This window comes from Cotesia glomerata, linkage group LG6 (genome assembly GCF_020080835.1).
Source record: "Cotesia glomerata isolate CgM1 linkage group LG6, MPM_Cglom_v2.3, whole genome shotgun sequence".
In the NCBI taxonomy this organism is placed as follows: Eukaryota; Metazoa; Arthropoda; class Insecta; order Hymenoptera; family Braconidae; genus Cotesia; species Cotesia glomerata.
In genome coordinates this window covers 7,584,867-7,612,158 of record NC_058163.1, presented here as the reverse complement: position 1 = coordinate 7,612,158, position 27,292 = coordinate 7,584,867, and the positions used below count along the sequence as shown (strand labels likewise).

Sequence of the window (27,292 nt, the reverse complement as noted above, 5' to 3'; positions counted from 1 at the left end):
TCTTTTTTTAATTATCAATAAATGGGTTATGACTTTTTTGATTAAAAAAAAATTATTTCTGTTAATTTAAACCTTTCGGAAAATAACTGCATAGTGGTTTTATATGTATGACAATTATTCAATTTGTTATTAATTAATAAAAATTAAGTAGTTACAGAAGTGAATAATTTTATCTTTTTTAAGAGTTTCAGTGTAAAAAGAGGTGGTCGTAAATGTCTTTTTCTTTATATAAATGACCTAATTAATATATTTTTTACATTTAGAAGTTAGATAACCCTTTTTTAGAATCAAATAATTAATAAAAATTACATTTTGATCAGTAACATTTATTTAATTAAGCACGCAGTAATTGGTACCGAGAAACCGCATGTGCGTGTATTACTGCAATTTTCTTTTTGATAAGTTTTTGTTCATTTTTAAGTAAATCATAAAATATAGCCGTTCTGCAGTAATAGGTACGCAGTAACTGGATCAGTTGCAGTAATGGACACGCAGTAATAGGAGCAAGCTACTTTAAGAACTGCAGTAATACATGCATTTAGACTTCTTTTTAAATGCTTATTATTTAACGAAAATATTTGTTTCTCTCATTGTTGATTTTATTTTGGGTTAATAATGAGTCAAACTTTTGTTTAAAAAAAAAAGTTATTATTATCTTGAGAAAATTTTATAAAAATGCTTTCGAAGTGAGACTTACGAAAAAAACTGCAGTAATACCCACACTTACCCTATCGATATTTACTTTAATGAAAATCTTAAGCTTGTGAATGATAAATCTTGAATAATTACCATTCTTACTAGATTATTCATGATTTATTCCGAATAATTATACCAGGACATAAATATAGAGGTTTCTCGATCAATATCTGTACATTTTCGACAATTAAGGTTCAAGAGATACAAATAAAACATGTTCTTCAAGTAAAAGATAGCACAGTTCTTTTTTTATCTTGAATATAGAAAGGTCTTGGTGAAATAATGAAGATGGTATCTATGAATATATTCTTCAATAAATGCAGATTAAAGAGAAATGCTTTACTGATTTTCTCAAATTTTGTAATAGCTTTATCTAGCAATTCTTTCAAAACTTATTAAGAACATAGTATGTACAGTCTGATGTCGGTAATTCAGTCTGGACCAGTGACTACAAATGCCAATTGAATTGTCGGTTTGTTTATTTGAAACACATGTAAAATGCACTGAAAGAGGTTGTCAGACTGACTTTAAATACTTTAAACACTGCTTAAAAAAATTAAACTAGATAATTTACTTTTAGCACTCTCTTGCGGTTCACATGAAAGTATTGTGAATAAAATTTATTGTTGATAATTAGTTTTCTACCCTAGCCTAGCTGTATTTTAATAATTCTGTCTTATAAGTAATCTAAATTAAAATAAAGAATAATCAAAAAATTTAATCAATCTCAAAGATTGAATTGATTTACGTTTATTAGTAATTTCTTTATAGTAAAGTTTATTTATTTTACTTGAATATGTGATGGGTCTTGAGATAAGGAAGTTTTACGCGCAAACACCACCTATTTATTTATCATTTTGTTATTTTTTTTTCAATGATTGAATTTAAAAACAAAGGAATCAATTTACGAAGGACTATTATTTACGTACTCCTATCAAGTTTCATGATTTTTTTATTCAATAATTACTTAGTCAAAAAGCGTCCCAGTATCTTGTTCAAAATTCAAATATTCACCTGTCCTGCATGTTCTTAATAGAGTGTTGACTTACTTTCTGTTGTTTACCAATTTAGTTACAGCTATTTGAAAGACGTAATCGAGCTACAAACTCAGTTTTAGATAACTTTTTGATGGCTGGACGTTAATTTCATTTTAAGTCGAATCTTACTGAATAGAAGAAGCTTTAGTTTACGTAACTGCAAGTTTTTTTAATCATATCTCTTCTATACTTTATGGAACATCAAAAAATATTTAATGTTCGTTAGATAAGAATCCTTGCGAGATTTCTTAATGGAATAATTTAATGTTCTATGGTTCTATTCAGACCAATTTTAAATTAACAATACTGTTCAACTGATTCACTTATTTTTATAAAGCTTCGATTGATTTATGTTTGGTTGGTATTGAAAGTTTATTTTTTAATAAAAATATCATAAATTAAGTGTCCAATTCCGAGGTGTCAAATTTCCTCTGCAATACTTTTTTTTTTTTTTAATTTCACCATTCGAATAGTAAATTTACCTTCCGATTCCGGCATGTCGGATGTCACTTTTTGCGGTTACTTATTTATCTGACTTCCTGATGAAAAAAAAAAAAAAAAAAAAAAAAAAATATTGAATCAAATTGTCTATGTAATTACAAAAATTATTTACAATATAATTTCAATAACATCTCTTCGCTGTTAGCCATTGAATAATACATGCTCATCACAATCAATTTTAAAGATCCATCAACGTGAAAAATTAAATATTTATTTTTTCAATTTTCATTTTCACAAATCATGCGTTATTCATACCCGTAATATTATTAAAAAACATTTTATAGGATCATAAATTTTTTATTTTATTTTCATTTCACCACCAAATTTCATTACTCGTAACTTCGGCTTTTTTTTTTCGTTCCCAGTAGAATAGAGGAGATGAGTTCTGCTATTTTTCATTAAGCTGGACTATACCAGTCAGTTATATGTTTCATTTGGAAAAAAAAATAAAAAATAAAAGGATAAAAAGTTGATACAAAAAAAGAATTAAAACAAAATTTTTTCGTATAATTCTTTTTAGTCATTTTTTGTTATAATTTTTTGTATTCTATTTCGCCACACAAAAGCATCAAGTGCATATCCTATGTTCGATCACACATTCTATTCTCGGTGTATGCAATTCGTTGTTTTTATGATTTAGAGAACCGGGTGTATATTAATTCAGCTGCGAGAGTAGTGGATTCAACGGCCTCTTCATCAACCAAATCCAGGGGGAATCATTCTGAATAAACTGAATCTAATAAAATACGTACTCATATTTATTATAAAATAATTTTTATTTCTAGAACTATACGAGTTTTTAACAATAAAAAACCAACATACAACTGAACTAAATGATAGTCAGAGACAAACGAGTTTCAGATTAAAATTAGAACGTTACATCGTTAACTGATGTGTGAAATTCACTATAAATATTAGAAATTTTTATTATCAACCTTCGAACTCTAGATAAGAATCGGCAGTACTCGGAAATTTAATAGAGAAAAAAAAAAACAACATGTTCAGGGTTTCTTATCGAAATTTATGAGAATCGATCAGTAGTTTTTTCTAAATTGATACCTTTCGAACAATCTAGATAAAACCCTACAAATACTTACCAGAATCAATAGCAATCTGGCTGGAAACATAAAATTCATGAAAGTGAAAATGGATTCTAAAAGATATTCTTTTATTTTGTCATTGTCATTGATTATAAGGCTTATCTTTAAAATTTCAACGATTGAATATCTCGAAGTGGATATTATTATTATAAATATTTGTAGTTATTGATATATCATAATAATCACTCGTCAGAATTGTATATATTTCAATCAAAAACACACCACTCGATGTTTCATTTCCTCTCTTGAAGTTTGATTCAATGTCAAAAACATTTTTCACGATCCTATCAATTTTTCTAAATGATTCATTTTTGACGGCAACGCTATAAAAGAAAATATTGCAACAGAGCTTTAACTATCATGATACGCTATTGAAAACACATTTTTTTGCTTGGACATAAAAAGAAAAATTATATCTGTATTACGCAAAGAGTCGTTTCAAGAGTATTTTTCACTATTAATCTAATAGAAAATATTATTCAAATATAGTGTAGTTGTACAATAAAAAATTTGCGTTTATGAAAGTTATTGTTACAAGTGTATAATCCTAAACATACAGCTTAATAAGTGTTGTTTGAATTTAAGACTTAAGCTGCAGCTTCATAATTTCCATATTCCGTGCATAGTGATCAAATCAAAGCAAAGTACGCAATAATTAGTCGCGATCTACAAAATTACAATAACAGACCATATGAGCTTAGCGTCGACAAAATATGACTGATCATAAAGGGTAAAAAACTTTTTTTTGATTGAAATATAAATACTTTTTTTCGAATTATAATATGATAATTCAAAGTCGTGCAATCTTCCGCTAACGAGGGTTTGATAAGGGATCATAAAAAATTACAGCAAATTCAAATGATTTTACAAAATCCGCTTACTTGATAGGGTTACAATTGATAGATATGTCATTAGCGACTCAACAGGAATTAATATTAACTCTGTGATATTTCGAACGTGCCAATCCGAATGAATTCCACCAAAACGTATCCATATATACGAATATAAATATTATATATCAACTATAAAACACAACCTCTTTTTCTCTCCATCATCTTAATAGTCTTGCAATAAATAAAATATGAACATAGATCAATTTTCCCAGGATAATATTTTAGTCTCCAGCGCATGTATTTATTCCATTTTAGCATGTTCATATTTCTACCCACCAGTACATCGTGTCCAACCCTATAAAATACTAAAAGATATTTTTCTCTGGGGATGGAAATCCCGTGTACAGGCAAAGCGATCCTCTGGTTCTAGAGAACAGGACGTGAGTACAGTGAACCGGACTCATGGGCTTATATAGAATACATCGGAAGTAGATATACCCTTATGGTACACACAACACACAGCATACTACACTCTAGTCGACCGCGAGAGGCTACTATAATATCCCAGTGTACGCAGCTGAAATACCACTATCCTCATCCCTTTCTGTTGCTACACATGACCCCCGGGATTCGTTCAATTTTAGATTAAGCCATAGCATGAGGAAAAGGATGCTAACGCTTTTACGTCCCTCCTGTAGCGACTGTTACTTTTGTTAGTGGTAGTGCTGTTGTTCACTTGTTTCACTTTGTGTAGTTGATATTGTTGTTCAAAAGGTAGTTGGACACTGTTACAACACCGAATATCATGGTGTTTTTGTGCAGAAGATCTTGCCAAGAGACTTCTACCCCACACGTGTCTCGTTTAGTTATATGACCGCGCTGCTAAAAATACTAAGTAAAGGACCATAGTTTAACTGTATCTGCTTCTGTCTGGCTTTCTTGCCTCGCTGAGCACGATTGCACAGTGGAGAAATATTTTATGATCAACATTTAATGCGCGACCCATACCAAACCAGTTCCCAGTACCGACGTGTGTTCTTGCTTTTTAATAGCTTACTGTTATTTTTTATTTCGCTAAAAGTATTGATAAGAACAAAGTACATCCAGTTAACATTTTTCATTAAATTATTTTTCTTGCTTAGTCGATTGCTTACTGTGGTTTTCAAGTTCCTCTGCTTTGTGAGTTCTTACTTTTAGTTTTACAGTTTGTTATTTTGTAGGAGGATGGTGGATCATTTTGATGAAGGAAATCATTTTAAAGCGACCGTAGAAAAGAATCTAGTGAATCGCAGGATTTAGATAAATTGTAAGATCCGGTGGTGCTGTACGTGCCCATCATACTAAGGTTACAGGGTGACGGGTGATTTTTTTTAATGCACTGACGGTTTAAATTGTAGGTTATTCCTTTTAGCTGGCGTGTATCGTGAATAAAGTAGGCCGACTTAGAACTAGATAAAAATTGTTAGGTAGTCCTTATTTTTGACTTTGAGCTTTGAATTTATGGAAACTACCTTGTCTGTGTACACCGCACGAACACCTGAGTTCTTTGACTTTCAACGTTAGTCCGATTATTTTCACAGTTTGTTAGAATTATCATTTTTTTGCACGTTTCATAACGCTGAGCGCTTAAGTTAGTGCTTTACTTTACAAAACAAAATTGATTGAATTTCAATGATCGATATTGAGTTAACATTCTTAATCAAAAACTTTTGTTGCAAGTAATTTCGCACTTATAACTGATGATACTATTGAATTTTTCCGATCGAAAACTGTTGTTCTTTTTCAATAAAAAGCTATGAAATTCCAACACTAAATAGACCATTTTTTCCAGGTATACTCCAACCATTAATCTTAAATCCTTTATAAGATACTTTTTCTCTTTATTTAGCTCCAGCATAACCTTTTTTGGGTTTATCTTCTAGTTTTTCACCAGATTGGTAGAAATAAAATAATTTATCTGATACACGTTTCGACAAATTGGATAGGTCAACTGATGTGTGTTGGGTAGCCGACCTTATCACGATAGCGTGTTTCGTATAAGCAATGTAACACGTCGATTAAGATGCCCGTTTGATAGCCGTTGGCAAATGTTTCACGCGCCGTGGTAGATACATGTCAACAATAGATATAACTAGGGTCAGTATCTTACAACGAGCATTGTTCATACTATATACTTTTAAATGTAAAACTCTAATATCGCCAATTACTGCATTTACTCTCGACAAACAATAAAAGCTTATATCTATTGAAGCAGTATTAACGCATTGATAATAACAAACTTAAAACTCAAAATTATTATGTTATTAAAATATTCTTATAACTTATTGCCTATTTGTCTTCATACTCATTACCAGACAAAAGCTTACAATTTAATGAGAGCCCAATTAGTTGAATTTTTTCTGAATAGGTATTTAAAAACGTGGATATTACCATCGTGAATCGATATACGAATTAGCAAAAAGAATTGGAATTCGATGTTAAACAATAAAAGTCAAAAGAATGATAACAATAGAAGCGTACCTTATTGGCAATATTACGTTGAAATGCTTGGCCCGTTATATACTTTTGTGTGGTATACAATACCATGGGTGCTAATTTTCTCGTGAAACGTACTGCAATCTCTCGACTCTATATTATTCTGCTTCCCCTTCTATGTCTGTATATTTTCCCCCGTTTCAATTGTTTCTAGTCCTTCCTCCAGTATTCGCTGTAACCGTTGTTCTCTCCGACTTACGCTTATATTAATGCCTCTGCTACACCTGCTTCAGAACATTGTATTTCATATGAGTCCTTGCAGTTAGTGAACACGTTGTTACAGGTTCTACAGTTCATAATGAACCCGTCAATTTAATGGTAATTTTGATGAATTGAATTTATAAATATGTATTTTAATTCTAATTTGCTGTCGCGCTTTTCTATCAGAATACAGCTTCTTTCAGAAATTTTGCTTACCGATAGTTATGGTCCAGCTTCGAATAATATTTTCTATGATTTCCTATTTTGTGTAACCGAATTTCATGCTTTAAACGCGAGTACCTAAGTACATAAGTATTCTCTAGAATCGCTTGAAAATCAAGATCTAAACGTTTTGTCACATTAAATCATACCTGACAGCCGCAATATACATGTACATTATGTATATATAAAAGCCATATGCATATGAATGATAAAAAAAGAGCACTGTTGAAAAGAAAAATAATCTCTGACCTTATTAACATTTTTAACTTGCCGTTATGATAATTAATGCTTTTCAAAAAATCGCAAAGTTATTGCTTTCACCTCGGTTTCCGAAAATCGAATTCACACCAGATCTCAACGTTTTAAAGTCCTAAGAAGCTATTCTGACTATTTCTACAAGGGTGTCTCTTCGTGTGTATGTGTGTGTGTGTGTGTGTGTGTGTGTGTGTGTGTGTGTGTGTGTGTGTGTGTGTAAACTCCTCATAATTTTTGAACGGCTTCACTGATTGAAACGGGGATGACGACGTTCTAAAGAGTTTCGTTTCCATTAGATTTTATGTGAGTTTAAATCAATTCAGCTTAGCAGATTTGAAGAAATCTCAAAAATAAAATTAAAAAAAAAAAAAGTTTTTTTGGAATAACTTTTAAACTAGTGTATCGATCGATTCAAAAAATTAATCAGCTCTTAATCTCAAAAAACAACATTGATTTCCCCAAACCGCATCAAAATCGGTTCCTTCGTTTAAGAGAAATCGTCGAAAAATTTTGAAAAAAGGGTTTTTTTTAATAACTTCAAAATTTCATGTTGAATCGTTTGATAGATAACAAATCGATACTGCCATTCTAATACGTGATATCCCACAAAATTTGACAAATTGACTTTTTTTCAAAAATGAAATCATAACAATATTATGCAAGTCATATTAAAATATTTACGGTCAAATAGTTTAATAACCAATTTTAAATAAATATTTTCATTTGTCGAATCCCATTTAATCATTGTTAAAAATGAATCGTTTTCACCGTCTGCTGTAAAATTTTCTAAATGTGGGATACGACGTATTAGAATAACAGTATCGAAATAATTTTTTTCTACTAGAAAAACGGCGTCGAATAGTGCAAGTCCCATCAAAAACAATTGATTCGATCGGAGGATATCGCAATTTAGAATTTTCAAAAAAGGATGGATTCATTTACAACCACTAAATTTTCGAGTTCGAAAAAGAATATACGTTGTTTTATGAGCTCGAAGATAACTGAAAAAAATCAATTTTTTAATTCAATTTCTTCATTAATCTTTTCCGTCTCAAAGAAAGTTGTGGAATGAAAATTGCAGCGTTACATTGTTTCGTTTAATTATAATCAATTTTTTTTCGGTGGCAGTAAAAGAAATTTTGTATCATTTGAGCAGCTATTTACACAAATTTATTTCTAAATACAGCTTTAAGACAACCGATACTGTACTCAATCATTTCATGGGCTGATCGCCGGTTATACAGTCTTTAATTGATTTTTTTATGATTCATGGATCGGAACGATAGAGGGCTCTCGATTTGTATGAAAAAATATTGTTCGCGCCAAAATTTGAACGAACTCTAAAATTCAGTTTCAATTATCATTAATTTGTTGTCATTTATTTTCAATTAACGTATTATTAGAATCATTTTAACAATTTATTCTTGTAGTTGACAGTAGATGATTATTGTTTTTCTGTCAAAGTTTTATATAAAATTATTAAAAAATCAAAAAAATGTTCAATTGAAGTATGACCCAAGCATATAAAGCATGCAGATTTAAATTTATTAGACTTTTTTTAAATAATTGAATAAATATTTTGCTGTTTAAATTTAACATTTCTTCGTTTTTCAGTCAATTGTAACCTTATTGATTAGTAAGAATAAAAACTAACCTAAAAGTTTAACTCAGAAATATTAATATTTATTAATCGATTTCAAATATTTAATTTATTTAAGGTTTCACGGACAGTACCCCGTAAGTCATAATCCGAACAAAAACAGTTTCACTGTAAAAAAAGTCGCGCCAAGTCCACGTTCATAAGACTATTAGGAAAAAAAATTTTTTTTTTTCTTTACAAAAAGATACAAAATAAAAAAATTTAAAAATCCAAGTAACCGATATGATTGTTTATGATTTTCGGAAATTAAAAAAAATTTTATTGTAAATTTAAAAATAAAAAAAAAAATTTTAGAACGTATTTAGTGTGCGTGGTTGCAAAATATTTTACTTTTAATGAAATTCGTAAAATCTATTTACTAGGACTTTAAAAAAATTGAAATACACAATGACGCACACCAAGTACGTTCTAAAATTTTTTTTTTAATTTTTAAATTTACAATAAAATTTTTTTTAATTTCCGAAAATCATAAACAATCATATCGGTTACTTGGATTTTTTAATTTTTTTATTTTGTATCTTTTTGTAAAGAAAAAAAAAAATTTTTTTTCCTAATAGTCTTATGAACGTGGACTTGGCGCGACTTTTTTTTACAGTGAAACTGTTTTTGTTCGGATTTTAGTATTTTTTGTAATTATAATGAAAAATTACAATTGATAACAACTTAAATCTCGTGTTGACTGCATTTTTTACTGCAAACTATCCCCTTGAAGCTACGGTTTATGTAGATGTAATTCCAGTGCACCCTGGCGGCCATAGATGCAGGCTATGAATCACTTTTTTTTACTGTAGTTGCGTGTCTATAGGAAGGATTACTACACATTTTTATTTTATCTAGTCTGTGGCGCTGATATTTCCCATCGAAAAAAAGTCAGGATCGAAATTTCTGGGCTTACTATAGTTTGTGCTGATAAAATTTAATAATTTTAAGTGAATTAAGTGTTATAATTGATTATAATTAATTAATATCAGTAAAATAAAGTATAAATTACTTTTATAATATATCATTTTGGAAAAAGGAGAACCATATAATTAAATAAAATTTTGCAACCTCGAAATACCGTTCTGCTTACAGTAAACACAGTCGGTAGTCTGGCGCTCCGTTTACAACGGGATTTTTGAACGGAACTTGGCGCCAGATTCTACCGAATCTGTGGATAGAATCTAAATTTTTTTTTCATTAAAATTAAAAATTTGAATACGAAAATTAATTATTATAATTTAACCGTTACCTAACATTATTATTAATTAAAATAATTAAATAATTTAACTAACAAAAACAATAAATAGTCAACGTTTGACTAAAGTATTTTTTCACAAAACGTGGACCTGGCAACACCGCGCTTAACAGCTGTTTATATTTATCTCGTTGTGTAGTGCTGAGTTGATAAACATAACCCGTAAAAATACACAGGAATTATTAAAATTCAAAATTCGCGCGTTATATTTTGTGCAACGTTGCCACACTGCGCTGAATCACGTGCTTTATTTATTTTTAAATATGTCGCACTGAAATTTTCGTGAGTTTTTCATCTTTTGCATTAAAATATCTTTAAAAGCCTTCGTCAGAAAATTTTCATTTTATTTTTAACGTATTCTACGAGAGTTGATTGACTGAAATAGAAGTTTTTTGTTTTTAATCTTCCTATGAGGTAGTCACATGAATCGATATATGTGCAATCCGCCAATATTCTCTATAGGCTACATGTTAAATTTCAATTTTTTAATAATTTATTAAACGATAACCCTTCGTTAGATCTATTCCAAAAATTAATTTAGACGTATGAGGTAGCAATTCATAACATATCAAAAATTAGTAGAGATAGATAGATTTGTTACATTGTACAGCAGTAAAACTTGCCTTTTATAATAATTTCATCACAATCGTACTGTCTCTCTCTATTTCACTGCGTTCGAAATTTCTTTCAAATTTCGCACATAGATGACACAACCTGCTCTTTCAATTTTCTATAATCACTGCGTATCTCTTGCGGCTGTGGACCGACTTGTGCTTCCTGTACTGTATTTACCCTATTCCTCACGACTTTCGAATGGTTAGTTTGGAACTATTCTAATAACCGTCGGGGCTCGAACCCTCGCCTCATGGCACGATGTACGAACGAACTAACGATATAATGACTTAGCCCGCTCGGCCATCCTGCCGCTTTATCAAAAAATTAGTATTTGATCTTTACAAGTGCATTAGTGTCCGAACAACCTTAATCATACTTTAGTACATGAAACTTCGGTTCTATTTCTAATCTTAAAAAAAACTTTTCTATTTAATTATGAATTGATTAAAAAATGAATTACTCCTCAAGACTACGGACTGCTTTTTTATACGATTAAATTATTCAATTTTTCACTTCTGTCCCGATCTAAAACAGACATCGTTTTATAAATTATTAGCCGAAAAATGTTACATGTCAAGTTGCGCTTGAATTAATAGAACATGACTTAAAATCAGACTGTCATGATATTTTATGGATAGCATCATTTTTACTTTAACCCTTTAAAACTTTTGTACTATTGGTTTTTTGTCAACCTTAATATTTATTATCTATTTCAGTTGTCTTTCAGTAACTACATAGACGTCGGAGAAACGTTACGTTACATGCCCCATCCCCAAGATAAAAATAAAACTCTTCTGAAACAAGAGGCCATCGTTACTGTACAGGGAGCGCCTCTTGCTTCATACATGGAGGATCTTTTGACCAAAAGAATTTCTTTCAATGCTGGCATGGTAAAAACTAAGTGAAATTACTCACTAAACAATTTTTGCCGAGTTTGTAATTAATTCAGCAACACAGAAAACTTTAACCTTTTTTTAGGGACGACAAGCTGTTGAATGGGTGATCAAGCTTGATATGGAAATGAAAGACCTCGCTAACACTGCAGTTAAGTCTACTGATGAATTGCTGTCGCAAACACGTCGTCAGATAGATGACATAACGATTAAAACTAAACGTGGCATGGATGATCTTCAGCACGCTGCCAAAAAATCACTGGACGAAATTCACACTCTTACGGCGCCACCGTCGCCGCAATCTATGCCTAAATTATAGCTAAGATTACGAACTAGTTTTAATTTATTTAATTGACGATTCGATTTTTCATTTCATGCTTTATCTGCTATATTTATTATTTCTATACGGTATCAAGTGATTGCTAAATTCTTTATAGATTTTTAAAAGTATGAATAATATTAATTTGTTAATTAATTATTAGTCAATAATAATTAATAAAAAGTCAATCGGATTGCAATATCAGTTCATTGTTATGAGTACGAAATTATTGAATTTATTCATAAGATAGTAGTAGATTTTTTTTGTTTTTTTTTTTATTTCGCTTTTTAGAGTAAAAAAATTTATTTTAAAACGTAATATCGATTTTTATAATTGATATTTAATAGACAATGCAATTGGTGTAATAATGTTATGTAGGTAAAATAATTAAATAATTTTCGATGCAATTCGGGTGTATATATCGTTAAAATTTGTACTACTTTATCAAAATTAAAATGGAAACACATAATTATTCTGTAAATGTAGCACATGTAGTAAATAAATTTATTTTCGAAAATCAAAATTATTTTAAGGACCTAGAAAGTTCGTTGACTTCAGCTTTTCAAAACCCTTAGTTGTGTATTTATTCCTTTTTCCTCTTCGAGTTGACAGTACGCTAAAGAATAAGGCATTGCTCACATTCTTTCATAAGAGGAAGATTTAGAACCAATTAAAGTTTTTCTTGATTTGGAATCTTTTTCTCGACTTTGTTATTTTCTTTGACTAAAGTAAAGTACCCAGTAGTTGAACAGGTTTCAAAGTAAAACGTATTTGACCCTACTTTTAATATATAAAGATTAATTATTAGTTCAAATTAGTGATTTTTATGAAAATATAAATAAATTTGAATTCATTGCAGCGCAAAATAACGCAGATGATTGAATGTTTATATTTTGACAACGTTTTTAAGATAGGCTATGAAAAGAGTAGTAGTTGAACAATCAATTCTGACAAGCCGCAATAGTTGAACACTTCGGAAGCAGTAGTTGAACTAATAAAATATATTGCAATAGGCACACCAAAAATTTTCAACGTTTTATTGAAACATCAAAAGAATTATATTATTGATTAATATTAAAAATAATACTATGAATATTTAATATGATCAATCAAAAATGAGAAATATTTGTATTTAATTTTTTAATTACTTTTTTTATGAATGACAAAGTAAATTTTCAATTATAAATCAAAAAAACTCAATTCAAAATGTTCAATAATTTTTAACTACACTAATTTTTAGCTATAAAATTTACTTAATTTACAGTAATTATTACAAATCACAATGCTGATCACTAGTCTATAAATCTATTAAAAGTTAGAGTGCTGTTAAAATTATACGGCCCCAGCTTGTTCAAGTTCTGGTTACCGCTTTGAAAATTTGGAGGTATAGTTAGACGCTAAAATTTAATATAAAAATCATATATCATTTTTAAAATTGTAAATTGACTATATTTACAATTGTTATTGGCTATCTAGTCTATTGCACAATTTTTCTCTAATTATTTATAATTTTTTGTTCCGAGAAAAATTGTGCAATAGACTAGATAGCCAATAACAATTGTAAATATAGTCAATTTACAATTGTAAAAAATATATATAAAAATACAGACTAGTCTTTAGAAATAAAAATATTGTAAAAATTGTAAAAATCATCTGGCGTTAAAAATGTATGTACGGAAGGGCAAGAAAAATTAACATCATACTATATTCAGAGTTGAGTTTGTCATGAGGAGGTAAGTGAATGGTAATTCTGAACATTGTCTCGGATAGCTCAAGGGAAAAGCAGTTGGCGCGATACCAAAAGATCCAAGTTCGAGTCCTGGTCTGGGCCCTCCGAATTATTTTTTCAGTTGAATTTATCTCTAATGACAAATTTAAAATAAGAATGAAAAATTGTTTAGGCCTGGAGGGAATACAGGCTAACAAAAAATTATAAATAATTGAAGAAAAATTGTGCAATAGACTAGATAGCAAATAACAATTGTAAATATAGTCAATTTACAATTGTAAAAAATATATATAAAAATACAGACTAGTCTTTAGAAATAAAAATATTGTAAAAATTATAGTTTATGTCTTTGTAAAAAAAATGTCACGTGCCTAAAGGTAAAAGGGCATATAACAATTTATGCGTCCTTTTATCTTTGCAAAGGTAAAAGGGCGCACATTTTTTTTTATTGCCAATCGAGTAGTAGACACATTCTACGATTAAAATTGAAAAAACAAAATTGTGAAGGTAAAAAGGCGTATGTCTTTAATTATACGCCTTTTTACTTTTAAGATTTCGAGATTTTGGTGATCTAAAGGTAAAAGAGCGTATAACTTTTTTTGGCCAGTTTACAAAAAAACATTCGTAATTTAAAAATGTGAAAAAAAAACTTTCTGTAGTAGTAGCGGCGTAAAATCTCAACTATACAATTTTTTAAAGTTGAAAATAAAATATATCCAAAAAACAATAAATTACGCTTGATTTAATTAATTGCGTAACTTTTATTTTAAATTAGTTACTTAATTTTTACGTAATTTGTTTTTGATTGATTTATTTTCTATTTGTTTATATCACACTTTGTATATGAGGCTGTTATTTTAGTATAACTTGTCTTGTGAAACTATTATTTAACATTTGGTATCAAAACTACAATTTTTTTTTATGTGCCCTTTTACTTTTAAGTAGTACTTTTCTTAAAGCTGAAAGGGCGTATATCTTGAGATACGCCCTTTCAGCTTTAAGATACCAACTTTTTTTTCACAGATTTTTACGTTTCAAACAATTTCAAACCGAATGGCAAAAAAAAATTTTTTTATACGCCCTTTTAGCACAAATCTCTAGGAACCCTTAGCTATACGCCCTTTTACCTTTAGCCACGCGATTTATCATTTAGAGAAGACCATTTCATTGGGTGGTACAATTTTTTTTACTTAAAATGATAATATACCGTTTTTTTACTGATTATTCGGATCACGGTTTAGTACTTTTTTCATAAAAAAAATGTTTTGACTCACGATTAGTTTATCGCGAGTATTTTTACGGTTACGTATAAAATTAATAATTATATTTTATACCAAATAATTAATTTAATTTGTTTGTGAATTAAATACTTAATTCACAAGGTATTTGGACAATCTTACAATTAGATTGTACCAAATAAAAAACCAATGAGGTTCGGTTTAACTTTAATTTATTTTAAAGCAAAGAAATGCGACTGTGCGCTACAAGATATGTGAGAATAACTAACTTAGTAAAAATACAAAAATTGTTACAAAGAGAGTAAGAACTAGGCGTTACAATTACAAGCAGGAAAAATTAGGAGTAGGAATATTTGGTAACGAATAGTTGACCAGGAAGTAATTTGGAGGCGGGATAATTGCAAGCTATGCAGTTTGGAAAAATAAGCAGGAAAGGGAATACGGATGCTAAGGTTTTTACCTGAATGGGCGATAGATTTACAAAATATTTCTAAACTTAGTTGGCAATTAAAAGATTAAATACAAAATTTACCGACCTTGAGTCCACCGTGTATACACGGTGTACGTGGATACACTGTGTAAGCATCATGGATGCACGGTGTATGCACCATGAAATCGTGAAATTTTTACATGGTGTAGCCACCATGGATACACAGTGTATCAACAATGTATCCACAGTGTTGTAACGTCCACGTTTTCCAAAATATAAATAATCTAATTTGTCCCCGGCTCGAAATTTGCTCGCCGGAGTCCAGAGTCATAAACGGGGATCACATTATCAATAACAAAATATAAACAAAACACTTCATTTTAAATAAAACAAAAAAAAAGGAAACCTCTTTATTGGCCTGATCATATTAATAAACGATATAAACAATACATTAGAACACTCTTTTCAACAAATATCAAAAGCTTAAGTGATAATATGTACAAACTTTATGTCAATATTCCGTTTTCGGTGCCACCTGGTGGCTAAACTCTGTCTACTACCTTTACAAAGTAGTATTCCTACCGACGGTTACACCCTAAATCGCGGCCCTACTTACCCCTAATCCCGTTCGGATGCTTGGAAAGCAACCCTTTCCGGCCCTACTTTCCCCTAATCCCGTTTGGGGGCTTGGAAAGCACCCCTTTCCGGCCCTACTTACCCCTAATCCCGTTCGGGTGCTTGGAAAGCAACCCTTTCCAGCTACGCGGTGGCCAAATTTCCCCCACATGGTCAAGTCAGCACTTTCACCCGGTCGGTTCACGATACTTACCTGGGCCTTGGTCAGACTCCAGGTAGAGTATCATCCTCTAGAATTACTTGGTGAAGAGTATTCGTCCGAGTAATTCTCCCGAGGAAGAACTGCTCGTTTTATCGAGCCAAATTTTGGCGTTTATCATTTTTCCCCTAACTCTCTTGTAACGAACCGGAAGGGTCGTTTTAGATACCTGTCCGGTGTCCTCGAACTAGCATTCAAAAATAATTATTTATTATTTTAATCGTAATTTCTTTCATTTTCTATCCATTCGTCTTGCCAAATTCTAAGTTTTTATTTTCGAAACTCAATTCTTTATTATTTTAATCGTAATTTCCTTCATTTTTTATCCATTCGTTTCGTCAAATTCACAATTCTTTATTATTTTAATCGCAATTTCTTTCATTATATATCCATTCGTTAATTTTCCATACTAAATCTTGTTCGGAACTTAGAATAATTTGCCCAGTCTTTTAATTTCTTTTACAATTAATTCGCTCGGCTTCGTCATAATTTCTCACACGCTTAATTTCTTAATTTAATCATACCTTCGGTAACAATAATATAAAATTATTAACTAAATAAATACAATAATTAAATAATAATCGCCGCACTAATAACAATAATTGTTTCTATTAATTTTTAAGTAATTTATAAAAAATAAACTAAAATACTCAAATACAAAAAGTAAAATCTGGGTCATAGTGTATTTCATGTATTTTTATGTCTGCATTTGTGAATTTAGATATACAAATACATGGAGTGAGCAGGTGCTGATTCCTGAGCAGGTACTGAGGCTTTTATCTTATACCAAATTGAAGATTATTAAATTAATGTGAAGCTACACAGAAAAAACAGTTTAATTGAGTGAAAATATAAATTTTATAACATCTGTTTTTTTTTTCAATTTTAGAAATTTGTTTATTTTTGCAACGCAAAAAAAGGATCAATTACATACAGGGTGGTTTGGACGATGTAAATCTCTACGCACGGGAATGGGCAGATGAATTATTCAGGCAATGTAGGAAAAAACTAAAAGTTTTAAATGCCCAAGGATGAAAAAAGCTAAAAGTTTAGAACTGAAGAGGGTATAAACCTAAAAAATATTTATAATTGCAGAATTCAATGTAATTGTTGAAATTTAATAAACTATTTTTGTAATGATGTAAACCCGATCTTATTATTATTATTATTATTATTGTTATTGTTATTGTTATTATTATTATTATAATTTTAAGGAAGTAAAAAATAATCAATGGGGTCCAAGTGGCAGTTATTGAAAAATTGTTTGGATTAATGGATCTTCAATTAATGATTATTGTCCTGTGAAATTTTTAGGCGTTATTTTCGGAGCTATTTTTAAGAAATATTGAATTATATAAAAAAAAATAAAAATTGAACCCGTTGTGATTGCAATGTGTACTCACAGTAACGCCACCACAGAGGCACCGTGGATATACTATGAGATCATCGTAAATACACTGTGAGACTACTGTGGATACACCATAAAAGCAACGTGGATATACTATGGGCCCACCGTGAAAGCACTATGAGTCCCCCGGGAATACACTATGGGCCTACTGTGGATACACCGTGTAAAAATTTCACAAAATGCCAATGGTGCCACCGTGAATACATAGTGTATCCACAGTGAGTACACGGTGCATCCATTATGCGACCAGGGTGGCATCACCGTGGGTTCAAGGCCGCAAGGGAAAAGTAAAAACCCAGAGTAATATAACCCAGGTATCAAATTTATGACCATAAGCAGATTAAAAACTATTTAAGAAAATATCCCAAAAATTACTATTAAAAACTCATTTTCTATTCTAAAGCTAGAAAGTAACTGAAATATAAAAAAAAAAAAGCAAAAAATTGTCTAGACTGGTATTGCAATACATAGGCTGGGAAATTTACAGCCATAAATAAAATTAAATAAATGAATGAACCTTTTTCTAGATAACATGAAATACCTAAAAATACGGGTTTGAATTTAAAATAAAATATATTATTTATATTATTTACCAATTTAAATAATAATTTTCGACTATACAAATAAGAGACATAAAATTATTTAATTAATTTAAATTTTTCTAATAAAACTAATCGTACGACGGAACAAAAAATAACCCGAGTCGAAATTAAAAAAATGATTTGAGCCTCATGCATGAGTCTCCTTTCTTTTGTTGTTGGGCTTGCATTGAAATTTAAAACTGTATTTTCACCCTCATTGGCCTAAAAATAGGCTATTGAGGTCGAAATCACAGTTTTAAAACTGTATTTTGAACCTAAAGAACCTACCTCGAGGGTCTGTAGGTTGTTTCCATCTTTTTATTTTAAGGAACATAGAATTTTTTCATAATAGAAAAAATTTTATAAGTAAAAACTGGACTTTAAAAATTTTCAACTCTTACCTTTGCAAAAATTTTTCAAGTGTAAAGTTGAAATAAAAATTACGACTATTGTGATTAATGTTGCAACAATTGATAAATAATCCAGAAAATATAATAATCCACAAAACAATTTTCCGAATTTTTCAAATTCTTTACCCAACCAAAAAAAATTAGGAAAACGGTTGACCCTGATGGCCATCCCTGCAACTTCCCGCTACTTTCGTAGTTAAGCGCTCAGAATTGCACTTATTACGTTTTTGAGCTCAAAAATATAATTTTCGTGTAGTTTTGAGCTCTCTGAGCTCAAAAGTCTGATAGAAGTTTAATAAAACATTATTTTTTGAATTTTCAAACCGCAATAACTTTTGAATGAATGTACCAATTTTCACGCGGTTTGCGCCATTCGACGCAGTTTTTTTAAATTCTATGATATATTATCAAACACAAATTGATCAGACCGGAAATTTCGGTGTAATTCTAAAAAAACACTTTTTTTAGATTTCTTTCGTCAACGATAACTCACGAACGAATTAACCGATTTTGACCGGCTTGGTGGCGATCGACGTGGTTTTTTGATGTTTAGAGCTGATTAGTTTTTGGAATTTATCGATCAAGCCGTTTAAAAGTTATTACAAAAAAACCACATTTGAAAAAAATTTTTTTCTCAGTTTTTTTAAGATTTCTCAAAATTTATTAGTCCGAATCGGTCCAACTTGTATTTAAAATCTAAGTTTAGTCGGACCCTTTCGAATGGCACCAACTGCAATCAAATCGGTCAAGCCGTTCAAAAGTTATGAGAGGTTCACACACACACACACACACACACACACACACACACACACACACACACACACACACACACACACACACACACACACACACACAAGTGCCTTGAGAAGCTGACCATTGAGCTGCAAGAGTTTGTTCAAACTAAGGTCAATATCCACAAGGAGATAAAGACCAAGACAACCGGTGTAGTCAATGCTCTTCGAAGATTCAAGAAACTGGACGAGGAATGGCAGTCATCACGACGCCGCATTGAAACTGAAACTGAGACGGAAGAAGCAATGGACACTGGAGCCGACGGTGACGGTGAATCTGCTGCTGAGGACAAGGGTGAAACTGACACAAGGTCTGGAAAGAGAAAGGACTGAGATTCGCCAGAGCCAACCGACAAAGTCACAAAGAAGAAGGACTTGAAAAAAAGCTCTCCCCAACGACTGGCAGGGCAGGGCGACGAACCCAAGAAGACGACTGACTGGGAAAAAGTACAGTCTAAGAAAGAGAAGAGAAGGCTAGCTAGAGAGCAACTCTCAAAACAGCCGCCGAAGGAGCCCAGGCCAGAGCCTAAGCGGAAAAAACCACGCAAATGGATCAGACCCGACGCACTGATCATCCGCCCGGCCGAGAAAACAAAGTATGCCGAGATTCTACGTCGTATAAAGCAGGACGTCCCAGATGAGCAGGTTCGTTCAACTGTGGATAAGATCAACAAGACCAGAAGTGGGGACTTGGGGGTTGATTATGATTTCGAGGAAGAGCACTGACAAAGGCCAAGGTCTGCAAAAGACGATCGCGGACATCCTTAAGGTGGAGGCCAAAGTAATCTGCAAAGGACCGCAGGAGACCATCGAGATCCGAGACATTGATGATGACACGACGAAGGAGCACATTCAGACTGCCCTGAAAACGGAAACCGGAGAAACTTGCGAAATACCACTAGAGGCTATCAAGATCCGTAAGGCCTACAGAGGTACGCAAACGGCTACAGTGACACTACCAGCAGCTGGAGCACAGCTACTGGAAGCGGCAAAATAAGGATTGGCTGGGTCAATTGCCGAATAAGAGCAACTAGAAGACCAGTCCAATGCTTTAAATGCTGGCACTTCGGACATGTTGGGTCCCAATGTAAAAGCCAAGTAGACCGGTCTAAACTCTGCATCAGATGTGGACGTGGCTCACCATGCCGGCACCCACAGGTGCCCGGTATTTCAGGAGGCGCTCCAGAAGTTGACGAACAAACAACCATGAGGATACTACAGCTCAATCTCAACCATTGTGAGGTAGCGCATGACCTGCTCATGCAATCCGTGCGAGAATTAGAGCTTGACTTGGTACTAATAGCAGAGCCATATAAACACCTGAGTACCCAACCCTGGGAATCTGATAGCACATCCAAAGCTGTCATCTGGTCATGTGGCAAGCTCCCTTTCCAAAATGCAGTCGACAACAGCAATGCCGGCTTTGTAGCAGTATCAGTAGAGGGCATCCGCTTCTATAGCTGCTACGCACCACCTAGCCTCTCCATTGTTGACTTCACTGATTTCTTGGATCGACTAACTGAAGATGCGAAGCAATACCATCCAGTAGCGATAGCCGGGGACTTCAACTCCTGGGCAGTTGACTGGGGCAGCAAACATACCAACGCATGAGGGAAAGCACTACTAGAGGCCTTTACTACACTAGATATAGTTTCGCTCAACAGTGGTGATACGCCGACCTACACCAAAGGTGACGCAAGCTCAATTGTAGACCTCACTTTTGTCAGTAATAGCCTTGCTAGAGGTGACTACAACTGGAAAGTGTTGGACATCTACACTTCCAGCGACCATCATGCGATATTCTGGGAAATATCAAACGACCAGAACCTCAAGAGACCAATCAAGCAGTCTAACATCGTTGGTTGGAAGGTGAAATCTTTTGACCCAGAAGCATTGCTAATAGCCCTCGATGGTGATCCGATCAACACTGGATGTGCAGAACAACATACTAAGGACCTGATGAGAAGAGTAACACATGCTTGTGATGCCAGTATGCCTCGTAAACGTGGCATAAATTCGAGACCTTCGGTGCATTGGTGGAACGACCACATCAGCGTCCTCCGTAAAGAGTGTCATAGAAAGAGAAGAATCTCCCAGCGCGGCTATCAACGGCTCAACTCAGTGGAGCTGATCGCAGAGTACAAAAAGGCGCGTCGTGAACTGAATAAAGCCATCAAAGAGAGCAAAAGAAGATGCTGGAAAGAGCTTATATACGAGGTGGATAAAGACGTGTGGGGTAGGCCTTATAAGGTGGTTATGACCCACCTGAAAAAACAACAAATGCCATCACCTACGTGTCCTCAACTTCTTCAGAAAATCGTCACTGCACTGTTCCCACAGCAACACAACTTCGATTACCAGTTGGCGCCAGGCGAACTGGACGACATTCCACCTGTCACTGAAGAAGAACTACTGGAGGCCTGTAACCGTGTAGGGAATAATAAAGCGCCGGGATTGGACGGAATCCCTAATATGACCTTAAAAGCCATCATAAAGGCAGCTCCAACATTATTCCTCGACGCTTATAATGCATGCCTCAAGGAGGGGACTTTTCCTCGTAAGTGGAAACAGCAACGATTGGTACTGTTGCCTAAAGGGAAGAAACCACCAGAAGAACCATCATCTTACCGACCACTTTGCATGCTAGATACGGCGGGTAAGATATTTGAGCGCATAATTCACCAGAGAATTGAAGCAGTAGTCGACCCACTCCTGGTAGACAATCAGTATGGATTCCGGAAAGGACGATCAACCCTGGACGCAATCAAACAGGTTGTTGATACGGCCAAGGAAGCAATCGCAGGAACCAGATGGAAAGGTGGAACGAAGAAGTATTGCCTGGTGGCGACACTAGACATCAGAAACGCCTTCAACTCCGCCAATTGGAAATGCATCACGCAGGCCCTCCAAGAGAAGAATGTACCAGAATACCTGCTTAAGATCGTAGCAAGCTACTTTGAAAACAGGGTCCTGAAGTATGACACGAAGAACGGTCCGAGGGAGTATGATATTACTGGAGGGGTACCACAAGGTTCAGTTCTAGGCCCGCTCCTGTGGAACATTATGTATGACGGTCTATTAAGACTAACTCTGCCAAAAAACGTCAAACTCGTAGCATATGCAGATGACGTAGCCGTAGTGATCGTTGCCAAACACCTTGACGAGATAAATCATATGTTCGATCTCACTTTTGAGCACGTTAACCGGTGGATGGACGCAGTGAACCTGCAACTGGCGCAACACAAGACTGAGGCAGTACTTATTACCAGCAGAAAAGTGGTAGAGACCATTAAGCTGAAAGTCGGCGAACAAGAAATCACATCACAACCTTATATCCGATATTTGGGAGTGATGCTTGATGCCCGACTCAACTTCAAGCAGCAAGTGGAACATGTCAGTGCCAATGCGTCAGTAGTGAAGGCTAGTCTCGCACGACTGATGCCGAACGTCGGAGGCCCAAAACAGAGCAGGAGGCTATTATTGTCATCAGTAGTCATATCGGTGCTCACTTACGGAATATCCATTTGGGCCGACGCATTAAAGACGCAAGAATCATTGAGAAAGGCTGGACCAGTATATCGACTGAGTGCCCTACGAGTAGCTAGTGCCTTCCGCACTATATCAGAAGAAGCAGTGTGCGTCATTGCTGGAACCCTACCTCTTAGAGTTCTAGCAGAGGAAAGACGGGCCCTTTACCAACGAAAAAGGTCAACTGCACTGATCTCTGAAGAACTTAGAATTGAAGAACGGTAGAAGAGCATAGGCCGATGGCAACTACAATGGGATGCTGCAGAGAAGGGTAGGTGGACGCACCGTCTCATACCTCGGATCGACATTTGGCTTAACCGGAATCACGGTGAGGTCAATTACTATCTTACGCAGATGTTGTCGGGACATGGGTGTTTTCGAGAGTATCTACACCGCTTTAAGCACGATGACTCTTCGGAGTGCCCGTCCTGCCCAGGAGCTGCTGAAGACGCGGAGCACGTCTTCTTTGTATGTCCTCGTTTCGATCCACAGCCCGAAGAACTGGAGAGGATCCTGAAACAGAGAATGCAACCAGATTCACTAGTAGAAGCAATGTTGTCAGCAGAAGCTGCCTGGAACGCTACCAACACGTTTGCAACAGAAGTCCTTAAAGACTTGCGTTCCACCGAAAGAAAAAGAGCAAATAGCAGAAGATAGAAGGAAGGTAGTTAACACCTTAGCCACCAGAAGGAAGAGCAGTAGCTAGATCCTCCCTTCACGAAGTAATGCCTGACGGCGGTTTCCATGAGTGATTAGAGGAAAGAAGGAAAAGGGGTTTAGGGTTTAGTGGGTAGGGGCGTTAGTGTCGAGTTTTAGTATGACGCTGCGTCGAGTCGCCACATATCCAGGCCAAACAGCTATGCCTAGAATCTGTAAAAAGGATTCCCCCCCCTAAAAAAAAAACACACACACACACACATACATACATACATACATACAGACATACAGAAACCACAGCGGGAATAGTCAAGGGAGCTTCTTAGGACCTCAAAACGTCGAGATCTGATAAAAACTCGATTTTCGAAAAACGGGGTAAAAACAATGACTTCCCGATTTTTGAAAATTTTCAATTGTCTTAGAGGGAAGTTAAAAAGTTACGAGTTTTTTTTTTTAATATATTGTTTCGTTAAATAACCATAAATTTTTTGAAAATTTACTTATTGGGATGTTTTTTTTTTGAAAATTTTTGTTTCTAAGGTAGTACTACCGTTACCACGAAAGTCAAATCCCAAAACCTAACCTTATTTGATTAATCTAGTAGATTTCCCTATACTAAATCACGTTGGAGAAAGAGAGACAGAGATAAATTTTGAATGTTTTTTATTAATAAATATTCTCAAATGCTTGGAAACCATACTGATTGTTATTAAATATGTTATAGATGTTGTTTTCCCTCTTTGTCTTAATTTTTATAAGAATCTGAACGTCCAGTTTTGTGAAATAAAATAAAGTCTTTGATTTTCCATAAGGATCAACGGTTAAGGCGAAAATATGTAAATATTAATATATTTTTTTCAGGACATGCCAGGCTTCCAAAAATATTACTGCTTAATTATGATATTATAAAGTACCAATATGCCAAATTTCATTAAATTCTGAACGTCAATTATAAAACCGGTAGTACTACCTTAAACTTTTAGAAAAAAACGCAAATCTATCGGCTATTCTCAACATGTCAACTTCCAAATTAACAAAAATATAATTGTTTTGATGTATAATTGAAAAAACTTACAGAAATAAATTACTGTATTATTGAATAATTATAACATGTGCATATTACTTATAATGAATATACGGATTTTGTATTACAACAATTCGAAAAGTGTGTTCAAGTACTGGTCCCATTTTTATAAAAGTGTTCAAGTAATGGGTACTTTATTTTTATTGACTGTTTTTATAATTAACAAATATTAATCTCGTTAAAAACAATTTCACTGTGAAGTATCACCCCAAGTACACACGTTCAACTATTTTTACAAAAATTATCAGTAGATTTTTACAAAAAATTATGAAATAAAAAAAATATAAGTACATACACATTTTAGATTCGAAAAAAAACTTTGTTGGAAAGAGTAAAAATTATAATGAAAAAATCGACGTACTTAGTGCGCATTATACTTCATAGTACGAGTATAAATTTAAGTCGTTTTAAACGTATTTTAATGTCAAGTTGAATGATTGAAAGTATTGAATCATGCGAAGTAAAAATTACTAAATAAAAAATATGCTTTCATAAAATGTTCATAAGTGTTATAAAAATATGAAACTAAACAGAAGTACGGAGACGATGCACTGTATATCGTGTATAGCCGGTATAGCAATAAGAAGGCTTGACAGTAATTGACATTTTATTTTCACACAACATCTGTGGTCTACTCGAAGAACTGAATGAAGATTTTTCTCAGCGTAATTCGAGTATAAAACGTTCACAAACATACCCAATATTTACGGTAAGTTCAGTATTATTTCGGTATGATTGAACTAGTGATGGGAAGGAAAAAACATGCTGATGCATTACTCGTCTTTAATTTAATTGGCCAAAAAATTTGTGAAGGTAATTTTGCATCTCATTTGTTGTACAAGCCAGGTTTGTATTTTAACTTTTCGATTCTTTAACGAGCAATTACGTTATTATCATACTTTTTGAAACGGTATATGTAGCTTTAGTTTCAATAACAAACAAGGTAGAAGTACCATTTGTGGACATTATACCGTTTTTGGGCACTTGATGTTCAAATTATTGTATAAATAATTTATAAACGTATTCCCTCACGAATTTGGAAATGCCGTAAAGATTCGGTATTTATACGATATAAATGCTGTATTTTTACCGTAATACTTCAGTTATTTTAGCCAGTTTTTATGTCGAGTTTTTACGAAAAAATTACGAAATAAATTTAGAATATTTACGGCAATACAATAGAAAAATTACGGTATATTAACAGCATTTAAACCGTAAATGTACCGCATATTTTTACGGTATAAGTTCTAGAGTTTTACGGTAATTTTATCGTATTATTTCTGAACTTTGCAGCAAAAGTACGGTAGAAATGCTGTATAACTATAGTAAAAAAACTGGCCAAAATAACCACAGAAATACCGTATTATTTCAGAATTATAACGGTTAATTTATGGTAAACGCATTAATACCGAAAATTTACGGTATTTCAAAAACCGTGAGGATTAGCATCATAAATTCTGTTTGAATGAATGTAATCGTTTAAAAATTCTATGAAAATATTATTTTAACATTGCAATGGCTCTCAATCAAATCGAAAAGACTATATCTCTTAGCTAGATTTATTTACAAACTATTCAGTTCTGGTGATCCAAATTTTTTGAGGTGTCTCTTTATTGAGGAGTCACAAGACATTAGACGCTCTGAAAGGCTGGCTTCAAAGTACAACAATGTCTCGTTCTGCTTTCCAAACTTCTCAACATCAGTATATGAGCACTCTTTTTTAATCTCTTCAATACGCCTTTAGCGCGTAATACCACTGGATATCATAAACTCACTTAGCATAGAGGCATTAAAATCCAGATCCTTTAAATTCTTCTACGACCTTAAACTCAGGGAGGCCTAGGAACCAAAGTCAGAAAATATTCTACAATATTTATAGTATAAACTGATATGTACAAAACTTCATTGCTCAGATCCATGAGTCTTTCTATTTTCTATTTATGCTGTCATTTATAAGTCACAATCTATCATATTGATAATGTTTATGGTTTTACATGTACTTTAATTATCTTCTTTAATTCTTTTGCCACCTGGCTTTTTGCTTTGGCATTTAAATCGGAATAAATGAATAAATAAATAAATTTTCTGCATAATTACTAGATTTAAAAGTGTCCAAAAATAGTACCAAAGTGTCCAAAACCGGTGGTTCTATTCTGTAACCAATCAAAAAAGTATTTTAAAATTGACCAAAAAATGACTGAAAAAATTTTTACGGCAATTTCGCATCTAATTTGTCGTACACCGTATGTGTACCGTACTATCCCGCTTCATAGCATTATTTATGTTTGTAAAGATACTTGCCGTAAGATGGACGGTGTGGCTTAATGTATATAGAATAATCGAAAGGAAATTTAGTATAGACCGGATAGCTCAAATGGTAGAGTAGCCGACATGTCTTCGGAAGGTTCTGGGTTCGAATCCCAGTCCGAGCTATATCTAAGAATTTTTTTTCTCGCATATTCTATAAACTCACATTAAGATGATCCTCTCCACATTC

The 27,292-nt window shown here is 33.1% G+C and overlaps 1 protein-coding gene and 1 long non-coding RNA gene across 2 annotated transcripts in view; one reads left to right on the top strand and one right to left on the bottom strand.

Annotated features, from left to right (window-relative positions):
- LOC123266905 (protein slowmo) overlaps positions 1–12,251 on the top strand; it is a 28,540-nt gene extending 16,289 nt beyond the window's left edge. The window contains exons 4-5 of the mRNA XM_044731353.1: positions 11,609–11,782; positions 11,871–12,251. Of these exons, the coding sequence (XP_044587288.1) occupies positions 11,609–11,782; positions 11,871–12,104 (408 nt within the window). The 3' untranslated portion in view covers positions 12,105–12,251. The remainder of the gene's footprint in view (positions 1–11,608; positions 11,783–11,870) is intronic.
- LOC123266906 lies at positions 531–26,906 on the bottom strand. The gene is made up of 3 exons (XR_006509896.1): positions 26,893–26,906; positions 7,998–8,004; positions 531–741 (listed from the first exon to the last, which is right to left on the bottom strand). It is a non-coding gene; the product is annotated as an uncharacterized LOC123266906 (long non-coding RNA).
- Between the last annotated feature and the right edge of the window lie 386 nt (positions 26,907–27,292).